At 46.1% G+C, this 13,160-nt stretch overlaps 1 protein-coding gene across 2 annotated transcripts; it reads right to left on the minus strand.

The window, feature by feature from the left end:
* Positions 1-530: 530 nt before the first annotated feature.
* LOC124146031 lies at positions 531-13,084 on the minus strand. Of its 2 annotated transcripts, none has more exons than XM_046516072.2 (8): positions 12,952-13,084; positions 7,773-8,118; positions 7,474-7,604; positions 6,227-6,357; positions 5,238-5,439; positions 3,784-3,864; positions 2,837-2,959; positions 531-1,086 (listed from the first exon to the last, which is right to left on the minus strand). In XM_046516072.2, the coding sequence occupies exons 2-8, from the start codon at positions 8,080-8,082 to the stop codon at positions 796-798; spliced, it is 1,269 nt and encodes a 422-aa protein (XP_046372028.1). In that variant the 5' UTR covers positions 8,083-8,118; positions 12,952-13,084; the 3' UTR covers positions 531-795. The 2 variants fall into 2 exon arrangements, with proteins under 2 accessions (XP_046372028.1, XP_046372029.1); XM_046516073.2 differs by lacking the exon at positions 12,952-13,084 and adding an exon at positions 11,111-11,256.
* Between the last annotated feature and the right edge of the window lie 76 nt (positions 13,085-13,160).

A 13,160-nucleotide genomic window follows, 5' to 3' on the forward strand; every position in this document is an offset into this window, starting at 1 on the left:
TACACTCCTTGAAAATAGTTAAGCACCACTTACTTTATATTTACATATAAAATAGCCATTTAAAAATACATCCGAAATTACATTTTTGACTAAATACTTTTCTTTTGTTTTCCATGAAGTCGGCTTTGTCATGTTGAAATACAGAAAACAAAATCGATTATTTCATGACATGTTTCGCAACTGTTACCATGGCAATAGTTATTTCACTACCCTTCTATGTCTTTGCTTTTGCATCTTTGCATCATGTGATGCATCTTTGCAATTGTGGTCGACCACCTAGTGAAACATCCGGTGCTCTTGTACTGACGTCTCGGCAGGTACCAGTGCTACCCCAGACATTTTACAACACGAGATCAATGCCTAATGTAGATGTATCTACAAGATATATTGAGACTCCGTATATATGGGAAAAAAAGAGAAGGGATAGTCGTTAATTTTTTTCCAGGTGTATAAATCTCTAAATACCGGAGACACGGATAGAGGTACGACGTACATTGTTAAAGAACTATTAAAAAAAACTACACGCATAATGATCGTATTAAATTTACATGGATAGGAAATAATACTGTCACAACACTGATGTTTATCACCCGAGATAATTCTTTTTACGGGACATCTGTTAGCACTCGTGAAGTCTTCACGTTTTCAACCTTTTGGCAAAACACAATTATGATAGCGCACCTCAAACAGTTTGGGATTGTCTTGGTGAATCAGGAATTGTTCATTTATAAATGCATAGATAAATATAAATGTACAACATTGTCACAAAACGCCACAATATAAATGGTGGTAGAGTCAGCTTGCAAACACACACCCTTTAACCATGAGATTTCCGCCATCGTAATCGAAGAGCATCGGCCAGATAAAGTGACTGACAGACGATGCACGTGCTTGGTCACATGACCACCACAGCTTGTGACGCTCCTCGTTATAACGTTTGTCCGTCACCGACATTCTCATGGCGGGTTGTTGTATTGCCATCTGCCAGGTCAGTCTCGCGCTCTCGTGCAGGTAGCGGTTCACGGCTTTATTGCTGATAAGGCCTTTCACGTCCTTGAACTCTCTCTCCAAGGTATTTTTGGTGATCTGGAACACAAGAATGTATTGTTAACCGTAGTTACTCTAAAACACGTGTGACCAATTACATGACAATCATGAGGTGTGGGGACCTATTCTGGCCCATCCTGTACCCTGATCACGACAATCATGAGGTGTTGGGACCTATTCTGGCCCATCCTGTACCTTGATCACGACAACCATGAGGTGTGGGGACCTATTCTGGCCCATCCTGTACCTTGATCACGACAACCATGAGGTGTGGGGACCTATTCTGGCCAATCCCGTACCCTGTTCATGACAATCATGAGGTGTTGGGACCTATTCTGGCCCACCCTGTACCCTGATCATGACAATCATGAGGTGTGGGGACCTATTCTGGCCAATCCTGTACCCTGATCATGACAATAATGAGGTGTGGGGACCTATTCTGGCCCACCCTGTACCCTGATCACGACAACCATGAGGTGTGGGGACCTATTCTGGCCCACCCTGTACCCTGATCACGACATCCATGCGGTGTGGGAACATATTTGACCTATTCTGGCCCATCCTGTACCCTGATCACGACAACCATTAGGTGTGGGGACCTATTCTGGTCCATCCTGTACCTTGATCACGACAATCATGAGGTGTGGGGACCTATTCTGGCCCACCCTGTACCCTGATCACGACAATCATGAGGTGTGGGGACCTATTCTGGCCAATCCTGTACCCTGATCACGACATCCATGCGGTGTGGGAACATATTTGTTCATTCTGGCCCATCCTGTACCCTGATCACGACAACCATTAGGTGTGGGAACCTATTCTGGCCCACCCTGTACCCTGATCACGACAACCATGAGGTGTGGGGACCTATTCTGGCCAATCCTGTACCCTGATCACGACATCCATGCGGTGTGGGAACATATTTGTTCATTCTGGCCCATTCTGTACCCTGATCACGACAACCATTAGGTGTGGGAACCTATTCTGGCCCACCCTGTACCCTGATCACGACAACCATGAGGTGTGGGGACCTATTCTGGCCCATCCTGTACCTTGATCACGACAACCATGAGGTGTGGGGACCTATTCTGGCCCATCCTGTACCTTGATCACGACAACCATGAGGTGTGGGGACCTATTCTGGCCCATCCTGTACGCTGATCACGACAACCATGAGGTGTGGGGACCTATTCTGGCCCATCCTGTACCTTGATCACGACAACCATGAGGTGTGGGGACCTATTCTGGCCCATCCTGTACCTTGATCACGACAACCATGAGGTGTGGGGACCTATTCTGGCCCATCCTGTACGCTGATCACGACAACCATGAGGTGTGGGGACCTATTCTGGCCCATCCTGTACCTTGATCACGACAACCATGAGGTGTGGGGACCTATTCTGGCCCATCCTGTACCCTGATCACGACAATCATGAGGTGTGGGAACCTATTCTGGCCCATCCTGTACCCTGATCACGACAATCATGAGGTGTGGGGACCTATTCTGGCCCATCCTGTACCCTGATCACGACAATCATGAGGTGTGGGGACATATTTGACCTATTCTGGCCCATCCTGTACCCTGATCACGACAATCATGAGGTGTGGGAACCTATTCTGGCCCATCCTGTACCCTGATCACGACAATCATGAGGTGTGGGAACCTATTCTGGCCCATCCTGTACCCTGATCACGACAATCATGAGGTGTGGGGACCTATTCTGGCCCATCCTGTACCCTGATCACGACAACCATGAGGTGTGGGGACCTATTCTGGCCCATCCTGTACCTTGATCAGCTCCCCTGAGTCAATGTTGTCGCAGTTATGTCGCAGCCGGCTTCGGATGGCGTCGGTCATCTCGTCCGGAAGCTGTTCTGGTTCCGCGCTCAAGCCGCTCTGAACTATACTTATCTGTGATGATGGAGAGAGTGAGATACGTGGTAAACATATGCAAGGCCGACAAGGCAACACCACAGCAGACAGACATACTATGTATTATGCATTTAACATGGCCTTATGGGATTCGAGGAAATGTTATATAGATATCCACAGATTGATTATATCACAGGGGTGGCAGACATGTGCTCTCCTGGTGTAAAAATATATAGTGTAGTGCATTTTATACATTAAACATTCAACATGAAGACATGGTGATAGCGAATTAAAAAAAAGAAGATTTATTTAGAAAAGGTTCAAACGAGGAACCGAACTGAGATGGTCAACCCATGTGAAACGCACCATTTTTCATTTGATGCCCCTTAGCTAGTAACGAAATGATATACACACTACTGTTAAGCGTGAAAGATACTTGTGGTATTAATATTGACTTGAACCTAGTTGGCGTCATGTCAACCAACACATCTTTATAAAATGTATTAATTACAAATAAGCATACATGCAAACCTATGGGAGAGGGCGATCTAAGTTGTCGCAACGTGTGACTAATCCTTATCACGTGAGTTCAATAAACTACCCGGCAAAAGAAAGTATACACCCATGTCTGATGCTCCCTAAAAAATGAAACACACTATTAACATGGTTATTTGAAACGGTATCATAGTTGTGTTTTGGACCTTAAGTTTGCAGTCTTTCGGAGACTGTTTTCTGTCTAGTAACGTTTTGATAACGTGTGTAATTGTTTTTGTCAAATCCAGTTTTCAAGTGTATACTTTCTTTTGCCCGCCAGTATACGTTTAAACTAAAAACTAAGCCCCAGGCGGCCATGACACACTCACCGCCAATGCCGGTCTCCTCAACAGTTCTCCAATGGCGAGCTCCAGACACTGGTACGTGTCGCAGGAAGCCTCGTATGTTTTCTGCAACAGACGACATTGCGTTAGACCAGTATACTCTATAATTAATCATTATATTAGCATAATATTATCACTACCTCCATATAACTATACCTGATGTTATTTGTGATGTGGTTCTGTCTCAGTTTTTATTGAATGTCTTCAACAACAATAAGTGCCAACATTCAGTTTGTCATTAAAAAATAAAAGTACTTAAAGGAGGATACAACTGTCAATAATTAAATTTTCGTTGTGTTCATGGAAATTCCTGCATTCTGATTAGCTGAATTGGTCACGTGTTATTGCATTCATTTCCCAATGAACGTAAAAAATTAAGCCACGCCCACCGCGGCGCACTACTTTTATTACTTCGGAATGTCGGGGAATCCCAATATTACAGTCGAGGGAATTCCCTTTCTGCTCACGTGTATCGTCATGCACAGGACATTTAGCGACTTTCATGCATATTCATTGTCCAAACTACCCTTTGAAACCGATGGCCGAGAATGAATGAAACAGCAAACGTGCAGGCTCGCTCGCCTGTTTTATTCCCGCTCGCCCCGGTTCAACTTTCATGTCTTCGGGTTTCATTTATAACTAGCATTTCTCCAACTGTGATTTACCGTAATCAGGGAAGTAATGTTTGAATCACGCAGTAAATGACCATGCTATTTGAAACTGCCGCCTTCTCTCGGACATATTTCTTCCGGTTGGTTACAGTCTGACTGTTGCAGTTCTTTTCGCCTCTTGCCTTAATTGACAGGTCAAATGAACATTGTTTTAATCCCACTCTCCGTTGATTGGCTACTGACTGTGTAGGCGTGTCAAGCTATGTGCATAAATTAAACGATCACCTGATTCATGTCAGGCCACTGTATGTATTCCTACACCTGGAATGTTTATCAATGTCGTCATTTTTGTCTGTTTTGCTATATGCAACTGTTTTGGGTTAAACTATTGTAGATAAAACATGTTTTACGTTGTCGAATTTAATTATAAGCATTGACTGTATATTTTTTTCGGTTCATTGAGGTATGAATCGAAAAGCCGATGTGCAAACTTTTGTAAGAATCCGCTACGCGGATTCATACAGTTTGCATATCGGCTTTTCGATTCATACCTCAATGAACCGAAAAAAATACACAGTCAATCCTTAATTGGTTCGAATCCATGTTTCGCCTGATTCCCACTTTTGGTTGTAACCATAATCATGCACGTGCTCGTGTTTCACAAAAGTAGTAAAGGTCTATCCTAAGGCCTGCATCACTTCGGGCTTTCCTCCCACATTAAGCTGACACGCCGTGATATAACTGGAATACTCCGCGCTAAACGTAATTCCCCCACTCACTGGTTTATAGTCTTCATTATACTAGTACATGGTAAATAACACAACAAACCATTATCGAAGAACATAGAAAACGAGTTATCTCCTCTTCGTCCATGCCGGTGCTGTCCTCGAGTGACTCCTTAGCATCCATCCACTCCTGACTCTCTAGGGTGTTGTATCTCATGGCGATCACACTGGGTCGACACCGCTCGTTGATGTTCTCAGTAAGGCGGTTATCTGCCCTTACCATAGGCTTCACGCTGCTCGTCAACCTGAGAAAATGGTTATCAAAAAAGGTAAATGCTGGTTTACCACGATACAGGTTTAAAGCAATACAACCTCGCATCCTGGCATAATGCAAATGAATGTTTCTTTCTTCTTATCAAGAAGATGTCATTTAACAGAAAACCTATTATTACGACAACAGTTGGCATCGAGAAACAATATTTTTGTTGTTATATACGAGTCGTAACGGTCTTACCCTATGAACCTAGTCATGCTTGCAGCAAATAGGAATATATGTTGGTTATTGTAAGGCTAGGTAATACAAACACGGGATATACCCATCTTATAAATAGTGAGTAAGTGAGTAAGTATGGTTTTACGCCGCTTTTAGCAATATTCCAGCAATATCACGGCGGAGGACACCAGAAATGGGCTTCACACATTGTACCCATGTCGGGAAACGAACCCGGGTCTTCGACGTGACGAGCGAACGCTTTAACCACTAGGCTACCCGACCGCCCCATCTTATAAATAGACCATTATGGTATACAATGGCGACAGGTGCATCCATACAATACCGGGCAAGGACAATGCTGGTCCTGCACCTGTCTATGGAATATACGTATTTTATGAAACTGAGATTATATAAAACCACGTCTAGCCACCTCCAGGGATGCGTCCAGCATCAGGGAAAACAAATTGTATTGTGTACCAAAATATTTCCTAGACTATTTGTTAGTTCTTAATGGAGCATGCAATGGTCATTGGTTCGAATCCTGATTCCCACTTTTGGTTGTAACCATAATCATGCACGTGCCCGTGACTGTGCCTTACTTCTGTTTGAGAGAGTCGTTCTCCGTCTTGGCAGATGTAAAATTGGCCTCCAGACTGCGGTAATCATGGCGGGCCTTCTCCATAGTCTTCTGTGCTGCCTCCAGGCCAATCTTAGCCCGCTTGTACTCGTCCTGAAACAGGTGGAATGATCCGGAACCTCAACTCGTTCTCTAAGATGCTTCGTTAAAAGGTCAAAGGTGCCGAAAGTAAACGTACTCTTTTTGAGCTATGTCATTATTTTATCGGTTGACGTCATGACGCTGTTCCAATTACCTCCACCGGGAACTTTAACTCATAATGCATTCACATTCAACACAACACAAGCCTTAACCACTACTTCTGGTGATAAAAACACTGACTAAACAGGGTTGGTTGGTTGGTTTGTTGTTTAATATTCCAGCTATATGACGGCGGTCTGTAAATAATCGATTATTGACCAGACAATCCAGTGATTAATATCATGAGCATCAATCCACGCAATTGGGATCGATGACATATTCGCCTTTCACGGCAAGCATGGGTTGCCGAAGACCTATTCTACCCCGGATCTTGGTGCAACGTGGGCCTCTGTTGTGTTAGTGGCACTACCGTTGTCATGATGAAGTATTGGGCTGAGGCACGTGTATCTGTTACATTCTTCACGTCGTTTTGTGTTGGTGGTACTGGCGTTGGCACACTTGCACCCCCGGTGCCACTTACAGGTTGTGTTGTGTGGGTTGGACGTGCCTTCCCAGGGTAACCTATTGTCACTGTCACTTTACGTCCGTGCATGCAGGTTTCATCAGTTTGCCGATAAACCACAAGCGTCAATGGTTCAACCTCGGTGAATATATGAGTTGACACCACTATATTAATAACAAATGTTGGTTCCTTGAGTGTTGGTGACTGGGGCCGCCGATGCGTAGAGTAACCTTCTACCTGTATTTACAGGTCGAAATTATCACTGGGCCACTGGTGTCACCTTGAGACCTTTGCTGGGTTGACTGAACAAGTTTAACGTCACAGGTTAAGCGTTAACTATGTTTAGTCCAGGCTCGCTGACTTGGTTGATGCATGTCATCGTGTCTCAATTGCGTGGATCGATGCTCATGATGTAAATCACTGGATTTTCTGGTCCAGACTCGATTATTTACAGACCGCCGTCATATAGCTGGAACATTGATGAGTGTGTCAAACAACAAACAAACAAAACAACTTGTTACGCCAACGGTATCTATACCAGAGTCCTGAGACAATGCAGCACGCACCTGCACTGTGGCGGTGATGTTCTGGAGTTCCTTGACCGTCTTCTGCAGACTCTCTACCTGAGTCCTCAGAGCCTCGTTCTCAGTCTTGGTCTTCTGAAGATCAGCAATGATGACGTCACCAGGACCGTGACCTGGGATCGTATAGACATTTAGTTATCAGTGAATACGAGGGTGAAATTCTGTATACACGTCGAAGTACACTATCAGCCTCTTATAGATGGGATTTTAATGTAAGACTGAAATATAATCAACTAGTGATACATTATTTTGTTACATTTACACAACATTCCAGCACTTACTCATATTTTTGGTGGGCGTGGACCTGTCGTCATGGCGCCCGAGCTGTCTCCGGAGATCTTCATTCTCTCTCTTCATCTCGTCCAGCTTGACCCACAGCTGGCCCATGCCTCCCCCGCGCGTCTGGCGGGGGGTGCCGGTGTTGGACGACAGACGCTGGTTCTCCGCCAAGAGACCCTCCACGAGATTCTGAGCCTTCTCCAGGAGGTGTCTCGTCTGCTGGTCCCTCTTCTTCATGAGGAAGACGTTGGAGAGACTCGCGGAGAAGCTCCGAGCCTCCGCTATCAGGTCTTTCTTGGCATCGCCAGACATGTTAGCAGGAAGGTTGCCTATCCTCAGTGTGTTGTGCTGGCAACAGAGAGTCAAAACATTGTCAGTTCCTAAATTCCACTCATAGCTATGATCATCAGATCTAAGTCCAGGGGCGGTTGGGGTATGGACTAAAGGTTAAAGCGTTCTCTCGTCAGGCCGAAGACCTGGGTTCCACTTCCCTCCTGGGTACAATGTATGAAGCCTATTTCTGGTGTCCCCCGCCGTGATATTGCTGGAATATTGCAAAAAAGCGGCATAAAACCATATTCACTTACTCACTCATTGAATCCATCTCTTAAACCCCAATCCGAACGATGGCCACCCATTAATCCCGATCCTAGCGATGGCCACCTGATAATCCCGATCCTAGCCTTGGCCACCTGTTAATCCTGATCCTAGCGATGGCCACTTGTTAATCCCGATCCTAGCGATGGCCACCTGTTACTCCCGATCCTAGCGATGGCCACCTGTTAATCCCGATCCTAGCGATGGCCACCTGTTAATCCCGATCTTAACGATGACTACCTGTTAATCCCGATCCAAACGATGGCCACCTGTTAATCCCGATCCTAGCGATGGCCACCTGTTAATCCCGATCTTAACGATGGCCACCTGTTAATCCCGATCCTAGCGATGGCAACCTGATTACCCCGATCCTAGCCTTGGCCACCTGGTAATCCCGATCCTAGCGATGGCCACCTGTTAATCCCGATCGTAGCGGTGGCCACCTGTAATCCCGATCCTAGCGATGGTCATCTGTTAATCCCGATCCTAGCGATGGTCACCTGTTAATCCCGATCTTAACGATGGCTACCTGTTAATCCCGATCCTAACGATGGCCACCTGTTAATCCCGATCCCAGCGATGGCCACCTGTTAATCCCGATCCTAGCGATGGCAGCAGGTTGGTCCCGATCCTAGCGATGGCCACCTGGTAATCCCGTTCCTAGCGATGGCCACCTGTTAATCCCGATCCTAGCGATGGCCACCTGTTAATCCCGATCCTAGCGATGGCCACCTGCTACTCCCGATCCTAGCGATGGCCACCTGTTAATCCCGATCCTAGCGATGGGTACCTAATAATCCCGATCCTAGCGATGGCCACCTGTTAATTCCGATCCTAGCGAAGGCCACCTGTTGGTCCCGATCCTAGCGATGGCCACCTGGTAATCCCCATCCTAGCGATAGTCACCTGGTAATCCCATTCCTAGCGATGGCTACAGGTTGGTCCCGATCTTAACGATGGCCACCTGTTAATCCCGATCCTAGCGATGGCCACCTGTTAATCCCGATCTTAACGATGGCCACCTGTTAATCCCGATCCTAGCGCTGGCCACCTGGTAATCCCGTTCCTAGCTGTGACCACCTGTTGGTCCCGATCCTAGCGATGGCCACCTGGTAATCCGGATCCTTACGATGGCCACCTTTTAATCCCGATCCTAACGATGGCCACCTGGTAATCCCGATCCTAGCGATGGCTACCTAATAATCCCGATCCTAACGATGGCCACCTGTTAATCCCGATCCTAGCGATGGCCACCTGGTAATCCCGTTCCTAGCGATGGCTACCTGTTAATCCCGATCCCAGCGATGGCCACCTGTTAATCCCGATCCTAGCGATGGCAGCAGGTTGGTCCCGATCCTAGCGATGGCCACCTGGTAATCCCGTTCCTAGCGATGGCCACCTGTTAATCCCGATCCTAGCGATGGCCACCTGTTAATCCCGATCCTAGCGATGGCCACCTGCTACTCCCGATCCTAGCGATGGCCACCTGTTAATCCCGATCCTAGCGATGGGTACCTAATAATCCCGATCCTAGCGATGGCCACCTGTTAATTCCGATCCTAGCGAAGGCCACCTGTTGGTCCCGATCCTAGCGATGGCCACCTGGTAATCCCCATCCTAGCGATAGTCACCTGGTAATCCCATTCCTAGCGATGGCTACAGGTTGGTCCCGATCTTAACGATGGCCACCTGTTAATCCCGATCCTAGCGATGGCCACCTGTTAATCCCGATCTTAACGATGGCCACCTGTTAATCCCGATCCTAGCGCTGGCCACCTGGTAATCCCGTTCCTAGCGATGGCCACCTGTTAATCCCGATCCTAGCGATGGCCACCTGTTAATCCCGATCCTAGCGATGGCCACCTGCTACTCCCGATCCTAGCGATGGCCACCTGTTAATCCCGATCCTAGCGATGGGTACCTAATAATCCCGATCCTAGCGATGGCCACCTGTTAATTCCGATCCTAGCGAAGGCCACCTGTTGGTCCCGATCCTAGCGATGGCCACCTGGTAATCCCCATCCTAGCGATAGTCACCTGGTAATCCCATTCCTAGCGATGGCTACAGGTTGGTCCCGATCTTAACGATGGCCACCTGTTAATCCCGATCCTAGCGATGGCCACCTGTTAATCCCGATCTTAACGATGGCCACCTGTTAATCCCGATCCTAGCGCTGGCCACCTGGTAATCCCGTTCCTAGCTGTGACCACCTGTTGGTCCCGATCCTAGCGATGGCCACCTGGTAATCCGGATCCTTACGATGGCTACCTAATAATCCCGATCCTAACGATGGCCACCTGTTAATCCCGATCCTAGCGATGGCCACCTGGTAATCCCGTTCCTAGCGATGGCTACCTGTTAATCCCGATCCTAGCGATGGCCACCTGTTAATCCCGATCCTAGCGATGGCTACCTAATATTCCCGATCCTAGCGATGGCCACCTGTTAATCCGGATCCTTACGATGGCCACCTGTTAATCCGGATCCTAGCGATGGCTACCTGTTAATCCCGATCCTAACGATGGCCACCTGTTTATCCCGATCCCAGCGATGGCCACCTTTTAATCCCGATCCTAGCGATGGCCACCTGTTAATCCCGATCCTAGCGATGGCCACATTTTAAATCCCCACCACAGCGATGACCAACCCTCTAAATCCTATTAGAAGCCATGATCAGCTCTCAAATTCCAATCCTATCACTGACCACCTGTTAATCCTGATCGTAACAATGGCTACATTTACCAGCCATAACGATGATCAACCCTCTAAATCCCATTTGAAGCACTGATCAGCTCTTAATTCCGAGTCACAGCAACGACATCTGCTACAACTGCGCTCAACATCACCACGTCACCTTCTTTCATGGACTGATAATTTCCTGTTCATTGAGTGACATACTGAAGCTAACCTAAGTCGTATAGGGTGTGTTTCCTTTGTATGAATCATTGAGGATTTCCCTGTAGTGCCCGGATATTACGGAAGCCTTTTAGGCTCATTTGTTTTTTTCCCTTGAAATTTCAACTTAGTATCTTTAAATTTCAAAATGTTATGTTGAAATTTCTGTATATTAACTTGCAATTTGAACTTATTATCTTGAAATTTCAAGATCACTATCTTGAAATTTCAACTTAGTGTGTATCTTAAAATCTTAACATAACATCTTGAAATTTCAACTTAGTATCTTGAAATTTCAAGAAACAAAATACAAATACAAATGGCCCCAAAAGGCTTCCGTACTATATAGACAGATTATACCCGGATGTACACGAGGTGCTTGTGTTGCAAGGGGACACTTGTTATGAAAGTGAGAGTACAATAACTTTTAAATTATATGTACACAGTACGTAACAACATGTGTCAATTTCCTGCGCTGTGTTTATTATTAAGGAGATGAGTTTCAAGTCCGCGTAACTGTGCCGGCTGTAGCATGTTCTGTAGAGGATTAATAACTCTCACCGTGTAGATATGTCCCAGCAACCTCTGCTGGTTCTAAGAGGGGACTCGGATGGTCAGGCCTGGAGACTATAGGGTTGATTGCGGGTCAACATTCCCCGATTCCCGTGGATCGTTGTTCACAATATCGATCACCGGATTGTCTGGTTCAGACTCGATTGCTTACATGCCATCGTCATTTAGGTGGAATATTGCTTAATGCGGCGTTAAACAACAGACATACAAATTTGTTACCCCGGCAAAGATTTACCGTATTCGACGTAATAAGCGCCCCGCTCTAATACGCGCCCACGGCGATATTTGCAAATATTTGGCTAGTGAACTATCCCAATCAGCACCCCTTCCGATTGATCAATGTACACAAGACTTATTTATTTGTGTATAATACGCACTCGTGTGTTATGTGCATCCTTAATTATGGGCAACTGAATTCTGGAAAATATACCTGTCGCATGCAAACATTTCAGGCTGTTTTTTTTTCTCACCAAAATAATATTCTAATAAGAGCCCCTATTTCTAATTTCGAGAGCGCCCTAGGCGCTGATTACGTCGAATACGGTATGTGAAGCATTTCTGAGGCCTCGTCTTCGACTCGCGAGTCAAGATATAGGGAGTCAAGGGAAATATAACTTCATATGTAAAGCGGTCCCCGGTACTCCTTGAACGCTAATCGCCGCCCTGAGCAACATCCAGTCAAATGGGTCTTCATACATATTACAAAGAAAGAGGAAATCGAAAAATAGCATTAGCGTCGAGCGAAACTACAGTTCTTCCCGTTGTATATGCAGAAATTCAGCTTTGGGATGTGTTGGAATATAATCTCCAGCCTCACGTGGATAAGGAACTTGTATAGTACAGACTATTTGTGGTGAAATGGACGACTGAAATAGTCATGATTGCAACATACACGTACTTGAAGGAGGCGCGTGAGTTGGGTTATCGCGACATCAACACGCGTCAATCACAATCCTCGTTCTCTCGTGCGCCGCGTGTGCTGTTCTACTGCACTATAAGGTATTTTTCCTTGTGGCTTTGTCTCGCATAATTCGCTCAGGGTAAAAATCAAACATTGCAGTATTAGCTGAGATTGTTTTGTGCGTTTCATTCAGATATATTCAAGAATTTCTTACCTGACACCGTATACATGCGATGATTCACAGTGACCAACAACCGGCTTGGAATTTTGGGTAAAGATATCGATTTTCCACTGTTGGAGTCACTCGAATTCATTATACCGCTCTCCGTGCACAGAAGCGGTGTCTCCGCAGTCTTTGATAACACTGCACATGCGCGTACGCAAAACCCAGACAATTTTTAATCAATAATTATGCTATTTCAT

Source organism: Haliotis rufescens, unplaced genomic scaffold (genome assembly GCF_023055435.1).
Source record: "Haliotis rufescens isolate VD_foot unplaced genomic scaffold, xgHalRufe1.0.p SCAF_7, whole genome shotgun sequence".
Lineage (NCBI taxonomy): Eukaryota > Metazoa > Mollusca > Gastropoda > Lepetellida > Haliotidae > Haliotis > Haliotis rufescens.

Coding starts and splice junctions, on each gene's coding strand:
- LOC124146031 (XM_046516072.2), bottom strand. CDS start 8,082: ATGTCTGGCGATGCCAAGAAAGACCTGATAGCGGAGGCTCGGAGCTTC. Junction 3,865..5,237: donor TTCTATGTTCTTCGATAATG/GTTTGTTGTGTT, acceptor CGTCTGTTGCAG/AAAACATACGAGGCTTCCTG. Junction 2,960..3,783: donor TGAGGAGACCGGCATTGGCG/GTGAGTGTGTCA, acceptor CCATCATCACAG/ATAAGTATAGTTCAGAGCGG.